At 36.7% G+C, this 18,203-nt stretch overlaps 1 protein-coding gene across 1 annotated transcript; it reads left to right on the top strand.

The window, feature by feature from the left end:
• Positions 1-12,641: 12,641 nt before the first annotated feature.
• Positions 12,642-17,982, top strand: LOC108135815 (cryptochrome-1). The gene is made up of 4 exons (XM_017256690.1): positions 12,642-12,935; positions 14,606-14,949; positions 15,635-16,554; positions 17,624-17,982. The coding sequence occupies exons 1-4, from the start codon at positions 12,788-12,790 to the stop codon at positions 17,844-17,846; spliced, it is 1,635 nt and encodes a 544-aa protein (XP_017112179.1). The 5' UTR covers positions 12,642-12,787; the 3' UTR covers positions 17,847-17,982.
• The last annotated feature ends 221 nt before the right edge of the window (positions 17,983-18,203 follow it).

Genomic DNA, 18,203 nt, shown 5'->3' with positions numbered 1-18,203 from the left:
TCGATAATGGACGGGTGTGAAACTAATCTTAATTTAACTTCACATCTATCAATTCAAACTTTAAATTAACTAATCTGCTGAAAGGATTTATTAAGGGAATGAATAATGTGGCTCCATTGGGATTCAGTTCTAAAATTTAATTTCTAGCTAATAACACTCTTTCATTTATCAAAAAAGATAAATATTTTCTCCACTTTTAAATCTGAGTTAGAAACGTACTTAACCGTACTTAATTTTATATGTTGCTCAAATATAAAGTTTGCTACCTTTGATTCATATTTGAAAACAAATTAAAGTGTACCATTTAAGCCTATTAATTGGTAATTTAATTTATAATTTTCGTTGTTTAATTAAGAAGTATTTTAGTTAATAAAATGAATAGAACCGAAGTAAGGCTTTAGGGTGCAAATTTTAAATTTAAAAAAAAAACAATCTTAAATTTGCTACCCTTGATTTAAGCCTATTAATTCAGTACTTAAATCATTTTTGTATTATATTTAAGAAGTATTCCAGTTATCAAAATAAATAGAACCAATTTAAAGTTGTAGGGTGCAAATTAAAACGAGGAGATACTAATTTATCATTTTAAAAAGCATTTAAAATTTCTCTTTTATCTTAATAACCGGGTTATTTTTTCAGACATTTTACTCGCTCCGTGAAAAGGCAAAAGAACGGTTCAAAATCCTCATGATTCATGAGTGGTATTCATAAATTGAGTTAACAACATAAAACAAATGGCATCAGGCTAACTTAACGAGCCGCAAAAAAGAAGCCACATTCCCCACATGAAACAGAAGCACCAAAGAAAATGGAACGGCCTTGTCTAGTACAAATGTTTTGCATTATTGGAGCACGGTTGAGTCCACATCGAGGATACATATAGGATACACGTAACTTACATTAGTCAGTCACTTGCCAGTGGGAAAATAGCTGAGCATGCCGAAAATACTTGGAGGCTTTGCAGGAAATTGCTATTACAGAAGTGAGAGGCCGGCACGCCCACTCTGTCACGCCCCTCTTTCACCCCACTCCTCGCTGTCGAAGACCTGCATAAATATGCCAAACACATAGAGAGTATTCTATCTGGCACTGTTTTGTGTTGCCATAAATGCTTCATCTTCAACTCATACATATTAAAATCTGGGAAAATAAACTTCAACAGTTCACAAGGCACAGCAGAAAACACAAACATGCTCGCAGGACGAAGAGTTGTGTGTTGGGTTTCGGGGGGTGGTAGTGGTTTCGGTGGTAAAGGGGTGACCCGAGCTCATGCATTTTAAAATTCAGACATTAGAGAAACCAAGTTATTTTGTATGCAGAATATTGTTTGGCTTCCACCGTCCACCCCATGTTTATTTATATAATTTGTTTTTGCTTGACATTGCATCTAACATTTTTGCTAAACAACCAGCAAAACACTAAAAAAGCATAGAAAGCGGGGAGAGGTGAGACACGTTCGTAGCAATTAAATGTTTTTCTCCAATTTGCTGCATAAATCAGTTTTAAATGTTATAGTGCAAATAAACGAAAAAAGTTATAGCCAGGCTGTGCGAGGGAAAAAGACTCTCAGTTAGACAGAGATAGAGAGCTCGGCTTAAATGGGCCCACAACACATAATATAACAGGACACTCTAAGCGGTACGAGGTAAAAATGTGACTTCAGGACAATGGCAAAATTTGTGGCTTTGCGGCTTTAATTTTTTTTTTTTAATTTGTGTCAAAAGGTACCATCATGGTAATAAAAAGTGGAACTATAATTTACTAAACGAAAATAAACCTTAAACAAGCATATACGATGATTTATTTGTTAATGCATAATTATAATTAATTAATCGAACTGACTTCAATTTTTTTTTTCTTTTGATGACCTCAATATTTTATAAACTATAGGAGTTCCCATTGTTGGGCTAAAGTCAGAAAAGATAATAATCAAAATTTATTTATAATATTTTTATGCATAATTTAAAATAGATGCCACGTAAAGCTTTTTAAACATAACAGTTCCAATAAATTGAACAATTATGAACTCACTCTTAACCTGCTAAATAGCCTCGTATATTCTAAAAATTAATTTAAATAAACGCACATGCATAGCCCAAAAAAGTAGACCATAATTTAAATTCCGTTAGCAAAAATGTTGGTTGAAAAACCCTGTTTCCTCCGGAAATGAAATAATTTACAACATTAAATAATATTTTACTAGCGCCCAGAACGAAAATTTTATACTATAGGCATTTTAGTTGTAGAAGAATTTGATTGGAATTTAAATATTACAATTTTTTGAGCACGTTATTGAACAACGCTAACACACAATATATATTATACATGCATTCGCTATTCGCTATGAATAAAGAGCCCCATCGATTGTGTGGAATTACTTTAATATTTATTTCATTTTGTATAACAAAATCTTTTGTGTCCATTGTGCAAGGGACAACCTGGCCAGGTCGAAAAATTACAACAAAAGGTAATTTAGCAGTAACAACTTCAAGGCAAACACTTAACTTACTTGAGTGTGCGGGTGCGAGGATGTCGTGTTGGCATGTGAGTGTGTGTGTGTGTGGGGTGAAACTTATTCACCTGCATGATGGGAAGTAAAAAGCAATTTTCGTAACATTTGCATGCCTTAAACTAACACAGACGAATGGAGCGACAGGATAAGGACGAAGCTACTGACGAAGCGAGGAGAATGAAAATGAAAATAAGGATGATGGCGCCGGGAAAATACGGTCTACCTTTAACCGGGGACGGGAGGGTCGGGAGGGGTGATGAAAGGCTGGGCGAGAAGAAAAACTACTGCGTGTGTGTTAGTGAGCGTGTGCGTTCGCTGATGTCGGTGTAAGTAGAATGGAGTACGTGTTATGCTGAAAATGCAATTTGCCTTCTGTGCGAAATGTACGGAAAATTTATGCAAATTTCTCCCTTGACCCCCAGTGTCACCCGATCTCACCCCTAAATCCCCTTCACTGCCGCCTCACACTTTGCAACACCGCCGCCAACAAGCGGAAACAGGAAGTGCGACCATTGTTGGGGGTGCATTTGTGTGTGTTTGAGTGTGTGTTTGTCTATGTGGATGCGTGCCCGTGCATCCATGTGAGTGCTTGCGCTGCGTGTGTTTGTGTGAAAGCGCTAAAATGAAAATATAGTGCATTTTGCGATAGAAGCGAAGAGAGCTCACCCGTTGGGTAACAGCTTGAAAGAAATCAAATCTTTGCAGGTAATGGGCCATAAAAATACCATCAAAATAAAGAATGGAAAATAGGTTAAACTTTTTTCTTAATACATATTCAAAACTAACTGTCCTTTAAACATTTTATGGAGAAATTGGCATAAAGGATATAATTTATGAAATTATATAAATAACCATTCCAAAATAACATTCCATTAAATGGTATATGAATTAGTAAATACAAGGCAAGCACTTTTGAAAATTGATAATAATTAAGTAAATACAAATCTTAATCAAATCACCAGTAAATCCTCCTAAGATACATTATTATTTCTTACGTATTGTTTTTTATTAGCGCACTAGATGTCAGAACCTCCTCATCACAGGGTGTTTGAATGCCAATGATCCACAAATAAGCCTTCCGCGGATGCAACAACTAGAGCGACAACAACAAGAGCAGACCAATGTCGGCGGTGGCAAAAAATGTGTTCACAACGTGGTGTAAATTCGCCATCGATAGTTTTGACATTACGTATACGCAGCGTTGGTAGCTGTATGCGAGTGTTACTGCCAGTGCGGCACCCCTGCGGCGGATTTCGGCTCGGGAAGGCGACACAACATGAAAAGAGGTGGAAGTCTAACGCAAAAAAATGGCAAAATATTGCGAGCATGTGCGCTGGGAGTAGAACCCGGCCAATGCCAAAGAAATTCGTGTGGGCCAGTATGTGATGGTAGGGGTGGCGGGGAAAAAATAAAAAGCCGCCGGTTAGTTCAACAGAGCTGCACGAGAACGTATATGTGACAGAGTATGCACGGAAAAAAATAAATAGTTGTGCTACTGCTGACTGAAACTTAATGTTTTTAGTGAACAGAATTATTCAATATTACTCTTTAACAAAGTTTGCAATTTATTACACATTCTTGGTTTTAGAAATTTAATTTCTAATTTAAAAAGTCTAGAGATGTCTAAGGACTTTAGTAAAGATTATTATTAAGAACGGGACTATTTTTTCATGAATTTCATTTTTAAATTTTATATAAAAAAGTCTGGTATAAATCAATAAATTTGATATTTTCTGTTCTGCAGATATGCCACATATTTTTATGCCATTTTGAAAAGATGCTATATATTTCTGATATTTTTCTGTGTCCCTATGTGCGGAATTGTTTATATTGGATTGCACGTGCCTTTGACATGCCGATCCCTTGTCCGTGTGCCTATTTATGGGGCACCGTGTGTGTGAGAGTGTGTGAGTGTGTGTTTGCCTGTGTTTTGGCTTCTGGGCAAGAAGTTGAACCGTATTAGGCAAACATAAGCCTCCGGCATTTCGCTCACCAACACAAACACACGTGCAGACCCCTCTTTGAGAATGCTTAAGTGTGGGTGCGTGTGCTTGGGTGTGTGTGAGTGGTTCCTTTGGTGTGAGCCGAGTGCCAGATAAACGACAGCATTTAATGCGACCAAATCTTTTTAGCGCCGCATCAAGCCATTTTTCAATCCCGATCTCAGCGCAAAGATTAAGTTGTCTTTAAGTCTTCTGGCACTAGTCCTTTAAATCGACAAAAGAGAAAGCGAAGGATGCGAGTATTGCACAATGGATGTCGTTTATAGGCATTCAGTAATAAATCACACAATTATGGGTTTATACTATAAATAAAAATAAAGAAAAATATAAAAAAAAATAAAATCACTTTAAGTGCAAATTAAACAGAAACGATATTAAATTGAAATAGATTTAGATTGCTTATTTCTTATCTGAAGAATTAAATTTTATTCCGCATAAAATGTACAAAAATGTGTACACATATATAATGATTTTTGGCTTTACAACCTACCACAAACATATGGTGGACAGCGTTTTAAAAACAAATAACTCAAACACCTTCAAACAACTTTTTTAACCTCGTTAACCTCCACTTTCCATTATACTTTACTACCCATTCATTAAAACTCAAATAAAATTGGTTATAAAGCAAGCGCTTATGAATTAAACGAATTTCAATAAACTTTAATCTCAGCATTGTTATGTAGGCTAATTCTAAAAGGTATATTAAATTTTAACCTTAATTCAGCAAAGATAAATAATATAATAACGTTAAAAATAAAGAAGATATGGCTGCCATCCATCGCCGTAGCTTTAGGTTCAAAGTTCAAGCTTAAACCTAACAAATAAATAAATATCATACTCTATTATATAAATCAAATATAAAACTGCTTTATATGCAGATTGAACAGGAAGGCTATAAAATTAGATGTTAGATGAGTTATTTATCTAATGCTAATTTTATTCCGTTTTCATTTTCAGGAAAGTTGACCCGATTTCTGGCCTAAAAATTAGCTTCAGAGAATGGCTTATCGATTTCAACTCTATCCCATTGTCCAATTCAGCCTGCACCTGGTCATTTCCACCAGGCACAGATTGCAGCACTTCAAGTCCAAGCGGTAAAAGGCCTGAGAATGGTAAAAAATAAAAGTTTGCTTTTTCGAGCGCATGAAAATTAGTTTAGTTCCGTTAAGTTCAGTTCAAAACAATTATTTGAACTTTTCGAATTGGCCGGGAATTCTAGGAGTCTGAAAGACGCAAATGAAGCTTGATGAAAGTGGAACTTTTGCAGAGCAGCCCGGCATAAAAACGCCGTAGAATGAAAGTTTGGCTTACATAATTTACTTTTATGAATGCCCAGGGAGCCGCTGCCTTCGACGATGCTGCAGGATCCAAAGCCATATCCCTGTCTCCCAGGCTGTCGGCATATTTAATCAGAGCGGATTCCACTCGCTATCTGTCAGCGTTCGTAGCGTTCGCCAAAGTTGTATAATAATATTCATGCTTGACATCAAATTCATTAAGAGTGATTAATATTTGTTTACTGCTGTTGTTTGCTGTTTTCTGCTTCTCAGTGCTCCGTTTGCGGCAAAAAGGAACATTTATTAAACGGTTTCCCAAAAGAGAATCTCTATCCGAAACTTTATTCCTCCGGTCTCGTTGCTCCAGTGTGACAGTCGCTGCCTGCTCCCGCCTGGCTGCAAATTAATAGCTGGCTGACGATTTACGGCTGCGGATATATCAGGGATATTAGCCATTTTTCGCAGCTCCCCACACAAAAAAGGGGTCAGAACCTAAGTCGCTGGACAAATGACTCTTGGCCGCACCAAGAGATGCGATAATGCGACTTAATTCTTGGCCGGAACGAGGTGAACGTTATGGCTGCCATAACTGGGGCTAAGGCTCCATCATCGCGAAAGTTGTTAAAGTGGTTTATTACTGCATATTGGGGCTCTGGCCAGCTAAAGCCCCGGAGTCCTGGAATCAAGTTTCTCAAAGAACTCGATTCCATTATCGACAGTCCCCATTTAATTAACTCTATGAAGTGTAGTCCCTGCTCGACAATTCAATAAAGCGGAACACTCTCAACCCCTCTCCATATCCACTGACAAAAAACAAGAAAATGCACGTTATATAAAAAATTTTAACTTTGTGACCTGCCTCTTCTTTGTGGCCTTTATTAATATTCTAGTTAATTGGTAGGGTTTTTAGCAGCTTCTAATGTTCTAAATTCAAAACTGATCTGATAATTTGATTTATATATATATATTATATTATTGAATCAATCATCATTAACCTACAAAAAATATTACAATTTTTAGGCACAACAAATGTTGGTAAATTTATGTTATTCACACAATATATTGAAACTATAAATCAAACAAAAAGTCTTTGGTGATTTTATTAACTTGCATATTTGCCCTTACTTAAAAGTTAAACATCGCAATTCGGTCATAAGAGCAACATACATACAATTTTCAAACCAAAAAAAAAATTACTTAAAAAAATGTTTTAAAAGCTCAAAAAATGATAGTATACTTACTTATCACTAAGAAAAAGTGTAGTGCTTTAATTCACTTGCATAATTGTCTTAAATTTAATGTTATTATTTAAATTTCTTCCAGACTTTGATATAAATAAATGAAATGTCTTTAATAAGAACTTAAATTGATACATTTTCCTCAGTGTCTTCACCTTCTGAACAGTAAGCTCCGGGCTCGATAGGTTCCATATGCCGAGGCATGGATTTTCGCATCCGTTGCTCCCGCCGCTTGACTTCAAAGGTCCCTTCTGCTTTACATAAATATTTATGCGAGTTAATTTGTCGGCATATATGCCAATGGGTGGACAGACGAGGTGGTGGCCCGGAGTGCAGGGAAGGCGGAAAGGCAAAGGGTCAGTTGGGTGCAATCAATCAGACATGAAACAATATTTACAATTTGAAGGAATTAATACGAGCCGGTTGACGTCAGCCTGTAGAGTTCAGTGTGCCGCAGCTGAAAAAGGTCGTTTCAAGGGGAAAAGCGGGGAAAACGGGGAAAGCGTAAACGACGTCGGGTAGTTTTCCTCGCCTGAATGGTTCGTCTGTCCGTGATACCCGCAGGTAAACAAACAAATAAGAATGAGGCCCTTCAATCTCCTACCGCTCTATAGCCCCGCCCTCTTCAGTGCCACGCCCCCTTGACAGGCGACGCCTGTCGCTGACAGCCATACAAATAACACATATACACTCTTGACCAGACGCACTGACAAACACGCAACCCGTCACTTACTCGTGGGCATAAGTGTGCGTGCGCCTGCCATTTCGCCTAAAAATAAACAATAGTCAAAAGCACAACAAATTACAAAAATTTCACATAAAAATAACAAGTGAAAGATACAGTGTAACCGAGTTTTATATACCCTAAGCCCGCATAAAATATAAAAAAAAACGAAATTTAAACTAGTCATATAAAAAACACACATTTATATAAATATAAATTACAACTTTTCAATATCCAAGAGCATGTGTTCTTTAGTAGGTACTAACACATTAAATAAATCACACTTTAAGTCAAAATCCCTTTTGAATATTAAATCCTTTCTAAAGACCGTGTGAGTTTTCCCCATAGAGTAGTTAAGCCCTCTGTGCCAGAGCTCGATTAAACATACATATATTGTATGCACATAAAATTACATTAAATATTATTGCTTTACGGACAGTTTTCCATGGAATGGAATGTGTGTATAGGATTGGTGGCACAAAGGATCCAATGGTGCGTATAATTGACATATTTGATTGTTTAACTTGTATTAGCAAAGTCAGTAAATTCCACGAACAGGACCCACTGGCACCACAAAAAGGCAAAAAATAATACCTAAAAAGAAACAAAAGGGCCGAAGTAAGGGCCTTTGCCTAAGAAAACAAAAACGGGTTGACAAATCAATTCGAAAGAGTTTGCTTAAAAAGATAAAATGCGCAATTTAATTCTGCATTTGTCTGGGCATTTATTTTATTTAAATTAAAAGTACTTTTTGTCAAACCTAATTGCAAAAATAACTCCAATCTAATAAAAAATAAGTTTTGTAGCAAAAACTTTGAAGTAGGTCACATTAGATAATGAAACAAAACTGACAAACTAGTTGAAAGTCAACCAAAGGGAACTTTATATTCATTTCTGTAATTATTTTCAACAAGGTTTTTTTTCTTTATTTGTTACTTTGTATTCTGACGTCATATAGTTTGGGTAATTAAGTAATGGACTTGCAAACTATATGCTTGGCAAGGATTTGCTTTGTCAACTGACTCTGGTTTGGGTAGCAGAATCTGCTAAGCAGACAGTAAATTTCCTTGTTGTATATGTATGTATGGCATAGGAAAATTTTGGCATTTGTCAGATTTCTGTCAATCGTAATGTGAACAATGATTATTCATTTAATTGTGTACACATGCAACCATCACCGACTTCAATCTGACATTGTCAGCCTGTCCGGATCACTCAACAAGAAATTCGATTTATTAAACGGGCAACAAAAGTGTGATGGATTGCTTTGTAGATTCGATTGCCTGCATGTGAGAGGTCTTCATCCTTTGAAATGTGTAAAATGGGAAGTACAACGTAAATTGTAGCATATTGTTCATATAACTCGTCCGAAAATGCTCCAAAGGAAAATTACGCAGGCGAGCATTCCTTGCGCAATCTTTACTAACCTGTGCTGACATGTTTCAGATAGATTTGTACTTTTTTGTACTATTTTTTCCAAGCTAAATTTAAAGGACATAGCTTTGAACCGGCTTATAAGCAATCTTAAGAGGGTTTTTCTGACCAAAATTTTATTTTATGTAAAAATCAGACTCTGTAACACACCTTTTCATTGTATAATAATTTTAATAAATGGTCTAGATTATTAATAGTTTTCATTGATTGGCATTCAAACCATATAAGTACACGTTTTTTGAGCAAACATTTTTTTTTGTTATAATATAGTTTAAGTTAAGATATATAGATTAAATATACTATACCTTTTAGATGTGGTAATACTTAAGCCAAGTTAAAAAACAAAAACCAAAGGACAAGGAATTATTTTGGATCAAAGGTTGAAAACTGTACATTTAATTTCTATGTAAGTTTTATGACTATGATTTAAAAATACTTAAGTCCACAATAAAAAATATTGTTTTTGTCCTTTGGCTATCTGGGTTTTTGGGTATCTATCTATTTTTTTTAAATTGAATGCGTGACAGCACTGTTCACTAACAAGCTGCAGTCCACAGCCTGGCAATCATGTAATGTAGCGAAGCATCAACACAAACACACGGGCTGGAGCTGTGTGGGAGGATGTGCTGCTGCTGATTGCACAAAGGATGCCCCTCAAGTCCTTGGTGACGTGTTGAGCGAAAGAATGAAACTAGCAGCCTGCGCCCGGCAGGTGAACGGAAGATCCACTGCACCTGAGCTGGGGACTTGCTGGCTGGAAGATAAGTGATGGTGTGGGGTAACCTGGCAATGGTCGAACAGTTTACTACACGGGAAAGGAAGGGAAACCATAGCAAGTCTTTATGAATGCCTGGTCTTACCTGGAAGTGTTTTCCATCACAATTTACAATTGAAATACGCAATTAAGGAACTTTTCTTTGAGCTTCAAACCAATGAATACAAAAAACAAGTGCTTCTTACATAAGTGCCTATTGTTCAAAATTGGAAGCCACATAATAGCACCAGCAACTGGGAAGGGAAGGGAAATCATTGTTATGAACAAGTAATCTATTACAATTTGTTGAAGTGCTTTCATATCCGTAAGACATGCATGGAAAGAAGAACCATGAAATATTGTAGCAACTGAGAAAGCTTAAAATTGTTTATAAAATAAATTGTTTCAAGCCCCCAAATATCATTATTTTCACCCACTTTGTAAATGAATGCCAATTAATGCCAAATTAGCTTACTTTTTAAGGAAACTGAAAAGATGGCAGCGCAGCAGCAAATATCAAGAAAAAATCCATTGGTCCCATCTGGCGTATGAGTTATAGAGTTTATTCTTTCCCAATAACGATTTCAATCTACAAATTTCAGCATTATGGTTCCTTTTGAAAGCACTCTCAATTTAAATTGAAGGCTAACTATTTGAACATGAAACCATTGCATTAAACCGGATATTGTTTCTTGCAAAAACTACCTGGCGTATGAGTAATATGAGTTTTTTTAATGCATTGTTTTGGAGATTTCAAAATTCCTCAGAATTCGGAATTGTTAGTCCCATTCTAAGCTCTTCCATCCAATGAACGTAAATTAGTTTTATAAAAGCTAACAAGGCAAGGAAAATTCCTTTGTGCGAAACCTTTTGCACTGGTTTGTCCCCACTTCATTGTGTACACTTTTCACCCATTTCAAACCATCCCCCATTCATTCCGCATCCCTATCTCATCCTGGTTTCGGGCGTAGTCCAACCACAGAAGCCTCATCATCGTCATCATTTGAATACTTCGTCTGATTGTTGCAAGCAGCGGCTGTTGTTGTTGCTACTTTAGTTGATGTTGTTGCCAGGACACGTGCATCGCCGAGCTTTGCAGTTGACATTCCCTTACGCACGTTGCCTCCTTTTGGTCCTTGTTTTTGTTGTTGCTTCTGGGGCTGATGATGGTGCTGTCGTTGGCTGGGCAACATGCAATGCCAAAGTATTTGTGATGCAAGTGCGTAGTTTTGCTCGCAACAAGGATGGTTGAGACTGCCCAGGGATATGGGGCCTTTAATGTGCGGCGTTTTTTAAAGGGGGAGTGAGGAAAGATTACTCAAAGCTGACAGGGGGCTTATGGCCTATGATTGTGGTAACTATGCCAAAGGAGTTCGCTGATTTCACTATCGAATTTTTGGTACCCTAAAAACATTAACTTTTATAAATGATAAAAAAAATGAAAGACATTAAATGTCTTTAATATGGGAATATAATGTAGCTTTGCATTTGAGGCAATGCTTGCCTAAAACCAAAAGTTAATTAAAAATATGGCCTTCCCTGTTTATTTGGCTCTAAGCTTTAATCCTTTTCTCTAAAATTTTTATTCCCGAAATCAATCTCAATAAAAATAATTTAAATCTTATATAAAGACGTACGTTTTAATCAAAATCTTTTTTTCTATTTTAACAGATACCGAAATAAGTTTGAGTTATAGAGATGTCTTAACAGTATTTATCAGGAAACGTCAATAAGAGTTATTTAAAACTTTTATTGTAAAAAAATTACTGTGATTTTTTCTATTAAACATCAAATATAACATTTTTTTTCTACTGTACACTATTTATACATTCATGATTGCCAAACTTAAATGTGAAAGCCCTATTCAAAAGGGTAGAAATCAGACCTTGAGCCCTCCGCAAGGTTTAACTTGCTTTCTCGAAAAAAGCTCGCCACGTCACAAACGGCAACAGTTGGGTTCTGTGCGCAAGGGAAAACGATATGGGGTGGTGGCTAGCTGGAGGGTGGACTTATTGGGTGGGGGGTGTTCGGCTGAGCTAACAGAGCGCCGCGCAGTGCCATAAGTGCAAGCAGAATACCACACTTATGCGCACACAAGCACCCATGCACACAGTCACCCCCTCGCACACACACATCACCAGCTTTTTGTATTGACGCACTCGAACCGGTAGCTTCAAGTTACCGGTTCACAATGCCCGCTTGCACACAGGGAGAAAAACTGGTCGTTTAAGTGCTTAATTCAAGAAATACTTAAGAAAATAAAAATAATTCTTCAATGGTTTAAACACCTTAAAAAAACAGTCCTTGGAAAAAAAAGCTCATAACGAACGAATAAAAGAATTACTTAAATCAGAATTTAAGAAATTATATATTGTAGCAACTAAAAGATTTGTCTGTAATATTTTAAAACGTTTTTTTCAACTTGTTAAATTAGAAAAAAATAAAAAAAATCACAAATACTTTTTTCTTAAAGAAATGAAAAAAAAATTCTTATATAATTATTGATTGTATCGCTCAAAATATATGTAAAATAATGAATGAGTTAAAAAGTTGACTTCAGCACAATTTTTTTTCCGTATGCAATTCCCACTGGTCTATTTCTATCTCACTTCCACCTGCCGCCCGATTTGATTTAGCGTTTAGCGTCGAGCGGGAAACGTTGAGCTGCAGTCGGACAAGCACTCGAATTTCGCATTCACATTCTCATTCGCCAATTAGCAGCCGGCGCGAGCGCGTCGCGTGAGCGGAAAAAAAGAGTTTCCCTCGTTCGAAATTTTCTGAGCTGGAAAACTATTCTCCCCGATCTTGAGAGCGATCACTGTTTGATTGCGCCCAATACAAGATGGAGATGGCCACTCGGGGAGCGAATGTGATGTGGTTTCGCCACGGACTGCGGCTGCACGATAATCCCGCCTTGCTGGCCGCACTCGCCGACAAGGATCAGGGTATAGCCCTAATACCGGTGTTCATATTCGATGGAGAGAGTGCAGGTGAGCCAAGAATTTGCCATACACCAACTATAGTTTAAATTGCGCCCGTACATGGTAGTGTTTGGAAATTAGTCTCAATTAATGGCAGATACAAAAAACAAAACAATTACAATATAGTAAAAACATATATTTAAAGCCCAATTAACTTGTAAAATTTAAATTTAACAAATAATAGGTACATATTTAATGTTACTATCATATCACAAAATATTAGTTATTTTGTAATACAAAAAAATATAAATTAAATTCGAAATTTTAATTTTAAGACGTAAATTCTTTAAAAAACGTAATAAAGACCTTGTAGACCTGCACTCTTTTGTAGGTTTGACAATTTTAATTTAAACAAAACCATATAGCATTTTAATTTATTTAAAACATTTCCTAAATATTGGGTTTAGTCTTTGTGCATATATTTTAACTAAACTAGTATAAATACATAAACAAAAAAAAGGAACAGAAATATAAATAACATAACAACATAAACAGGTCTTTAGTGGGTTAAAATTACAAAAACTTTTAGCTTGATTGCCATTACACGCTCATTCTACTTATGAGCTAATATCATTTTTTTTTTGCGACTTGCTTCGGTTATCAAATACTCCCGCTTTCCCCATCCCCTGCGAATTCAGCGAACTCGCTGCTCGTGAAAATGTGGAAAAAGGGTTTGCGAAAGGGGCAGGGAAAATCTAATGCACTTTTGCATGGTAGAACAAAACAAACGATGCGTTCTAATGCGATTTGCGGCTGGCGGTTTTGCGAATACGCTGTCGAATCGCTGAGAGAGATATAGAAAGACAATGCAAAATGGGTAAAGAGACATTGAGAGCAAACCAGAATACGCTAGTATAATGCCTTTTGTGCTAGCGTTTAAAAAGCTCACTTCGTGAAAAAGGGTAGAAAGAGATGGAGGCTTCCATAAAACCCATAACTTGACCGATAAGAGCCGCTTTGCGGGGAAAAGCTGGAAAACAATTATTACAATGCAAAATGGAAAACGAGTTGAACTCAACGTTTTGTGTGCGAAAAAGCTGCAGATAGCTGAAAGGTGGCACTTAAACATGCAAACTTGTTTAGAATGCATAATTTGGATATACTTGTGCAGTCTTAAAGGTTTTGAAATTGTTTTAATTCGGCAGAACCCGCAAAATGAAACAGATCTCCAGTGAGACTTTAACAGATAATAATTTTACATGCTTAAAGTGGAAAAGAAAAATATATTCGATATGATTAAATATAAAAAAGATGTCATTAAAAGTCTTAAAAATAGAAACGTTGTAGTGTAAAAAAGCGAGAAATGTGCGATGTGATATATCAGTTATATTGCAAAAGTATTTGGAGTTTTCAGTACAAATTACACAAAAAGTTCTAAAGTGACTATATATAATGAAAAAAAAAACAAATTTTGATTTTTATATATATTTGATCCGTAAAACACAATAAAATCATTTTAATCTGGCAGTTTTTCCATATCTTGTTCACGCTTGGTCATAAAAAATCAATCAACAATCGTTATTTAAATTTATGTAATTTTTCGAAACTTTTAAAATGTCCCAAACTCTTTAAAACTTAAATGTAACTTGAAAGTTTAAATGCAGAAGGAATATAAGTTCATATAATATATATAGAAAGTAAAGAAATTTAGTAACAACTCACCCTATGTTTTCGAACAGGAACCAAGTGCGTGGGCTACAACCGTATGCGCTTCCTGCTGGACTCGTTGCAGGACATCGATGAGCAGCTGCAGGCGGCGACCGAAGGACGTGGTCGCCTCCACGTCTTCGAAGGTGAGCCGGCACACATCTTCCGGCGGCTGCACGAGCAAGTGCGTCTTCACAGGATCTGCATGGAGCAGGATTGCGAGCCAATTTGGAATGATCGCGATGAAAGCGTCCGTTCGCTGTGCCGGGAACTGAAAATCGATTTTGTGGAGAAGGTGTCGCACACGCTGTGGGATCCACGCACGGTGATCGACACCAATGGGGGCATTCCGCCGCTTACCTATCAGATGTTTCTGGTGAGGAATATGACCTTTAAATATAAAATAATATTCATTATAACACACAATTTTTTTCAAATCAATTAATCTTGACTTTTATATAATCTATTTGTAAAACTAAAAAAAAATGTTCACATATATAAAAACAGCACTAGTAAATGTTTATCCAATTCCATTATTCAAAAACTTAAGTTGAATGAAAATAAATAAGCATAAAAAGGACATATAATATTTAAATATTCCAGACGAGCTGATCTAGCTCCATAAAAGTTACTGTTAGCTTTTAGATTTTATATTGTATAATAAAAAATATAATAATATTCAGCTATTCTGTATATTTTTTTAAATCCCTTAATATGTTAAGTTAGAATGCCTTAAGGTAGTGACTTCTTTCTTAGACAAACTAAAATAGAAATGACTTCTTTCCAATGCTTGGGTAAAAATTGTAATTAGAAATCAACACTTTTTGTAGTTTAAAAGAGAGTTTTATATAAAACTATCTTTAATTTAAATAATTAAAATCGGTAATTAAACAATTTTCAGGAAACGGTGCATATATTGACTTATTTATACTGGTAGATAAACTAAAATAGAAATCAAAATCACTTTTAAGAATTTAGGAGAGAGTTATGTGTATAAAACTATGTTTAGATAAAAAAAATGTTTTTCAAGCGTAAAATTCTGTAATTATTTAATCTTGCAGCACACGGTGCAGATAATCGGGCTACCACCACGTCCCGCCGCCGATGCTCAGCTCGAGAACGCATCCTTCGTGGAGCTGGCTCCCGAAATGCGCCAGAGTCTTGGCTACTTCGAGCGGCTGCCCACGCCGGAGCACTTCAACGTTTATGGCGACAACATGGGCTTTCTGGCCAAGATCAACTGGCGCGGAGGCGAGACGCAGGCGCTCCTTCTGCTGGAGGAGCGACTGAAGGTTGAGCAGCATGCCTTCGAGCGGGGCTTCTATCTGCCCAACCAGGCGTCGCCAAACATCCTGGACAAGCCCAAGTCGATGAGCGCCCACTTGCGCTTCGGTTGTCTGTCGGTGCGCCGCTTTTACTGGTGCGTCCACGATCTCTTCAAGAATGTCCAGCTGCGTGCCTGTGTGCGTGGCGTTCAGATGACGGGCGGAGCCCACATTACGGGCCAGCTCATCTGGCGGGAGTACTTCTACACCATGTCGGTGAACAATCCGAACTACGATCGCATGGATGGCAACGAGATCTGCCTGAGCATTCCGTGGGCCAAGCCGAACGAGGACCTTCTGCAGCGCTGGCGTCTCGGCCAAACCGGATTCCCGCTGATCGATGGCGCAATGCGACAGCTTCTGGCCGAAGGATGGCTGCATCACACGCTGCGCAACACGGTGGCCACCTTCCTCACGCGCGGCGGCATGTGGCAGAGTTGGGAGCACGGACTGCAGCACTTCCTGAAGTATTTGCTGGACGCCGACTGGTCAGTCTGCGCCGGCAACTGGATGTGGGTCTCCAGCTCGGCCTTCGAGCGGCTGCTGGACTCCTCGCTGGTCACCTGCCCGGTGGCTCTGGCCAAGCGACTCGACCCGGAAGGAGCCTATATCAAGCACTACGTTCCGGAGTTGATGAATGTGCCCAAGGAGTTTGTGTGAGTTTCGTAGCTAGACCCTAAAATGGTTTACATAGAAAATTTGTATATCCTCAATCAGGGAATGTAAAGATAAGAAAGGGAATTTGTTTCTTTTTGGGCGAATATAAAAAAGCAAGCTACTAAATAACAAGATCAGAAGTTTCACAAAAAGAAGTTCGATAGTTCCCTTATATGGCTAATTAACAACATACAAAAATTGCACTTGTAATAAAAACGATTGACTCAAGTGAAGGGCTATTATTGAGAGAAATTAAATTTTACCATCTGTTAATAAATTTTCTTCAACTAATGTTTTAATAGGAGGATAACTGGTTCATAAACTAATACTGCACAAGTCGTTTTTTTTGTTTTTACTAACGTAAAATTTATTTGTAAAATTACTAGTTTATGCTAACCTTTCTGTTTAACTAGTCGTTTACGCTTTTTGTAAAAGTGCTTTACTTCTACTTTGTTTTTCATAAAAAGTTTCGCTAGTGAAGGCAATTATAACTAAAGGACATTTTTATACAAAATTCACGAAAGTGAACATTATTAGAGCAAAAGATTATTTAAAATCTATCAAATTTTAATGTAAACTAAATGATGATGTTAACCCAGTCGTATACTTAATATTGGTAACTATAAGCAAAAATCACTAATGCGTTTAATATGACGTCGATTTTACACCCACAGAAAACCCCCATAATAATATAAAACATTAAATTATTGAAATGTAGTTGTTTATCAAAGTATAAACTTACTAAACTAAAAATTAACATATTTAATTGATTTATCCCATAAAAACTTTTATTCGGTTTTCTTCAAATTTAAAATTAAATTTTCTTCACTTAATATAAAAATGAAAGTGTAACACACTTTGATTCAAACACAAATCCGTTCCGAAAATATTTGATTTAAAGTGAAAATATTGGAATTTACCATGATTTTTTTTTGGGTGTACAATCAGTCAGAATTGTGACTTTTGTTTTTCATATTTTACTAAGAAACAATAACAAAGAATGATTAATATCTCACTCCAATGTAATACATCGATCACTTATTCATATTTACCATTGAATTTCCCCAGTCACGAGCCCTGGCGAATGTCTGCCGAGCAGCAGGAGCAGTACGAGTGCCTGATCGGAGTCCATTATCCGGAGCGCATCATCGACCTGTCCATGGCAGTGAAGCGCAACATGTTGGCCATGAAGGCGCTCCGCAACTCGCTGATGACGCCGCCACCACATTGCAGGCCCTCCAACGAGGAGGAGGTGCGTCAGTTCTTCTGGCTGGCCGATGTGGAGGTTTAATTTAATGTAACCCAAGTCAATTTTAATCGGCGTACACAATAAAGGAACTAGTAGCATTCGTATATTATATATCATTAATAATGCTTTATTTTCGTCAATTAAAATAATTACTACAATACAATTTGTATTCATTTTATTTGGTTTCGTTTTATTTTTAACAGCTTATAACTTGTTACTCATATATCAATTTTATTCAGCTTAGTTTAAAAATCGTTTATGGTGTATATATATATATATATATATATATATTTAATTATTATTATCATTTGTATTACGTTATCAAATTATACTTTAATTAACAGCATTAATTAAATAGTTTTTGCTTTAGTTGTATTGGTTTTTTTTACGAGAAAAATT

The sequence above is a fragment of the Drosophila elegans genome, unplaced genomic scaffold, assembly GCF_018152505.1.
Source record: "Drosophila elegans isolate 14027-0461.03 unplaced genomic scaffold, ASM1815250v1 contig_476, whole genome shotgun sequence".
In the NCBI taxonomy this organism is placed as follows: domain Eukaryota; kingdom Metazoa; phylum Arthropoda; class Insecta; order Diptera; family Drosophilidae; genus Drosophila; species Drosophila elegans.
Note: the sequence above shows the minus strand (reverse complement) of the source record. Positions and strands in the feature narration are given on the sequence as shown.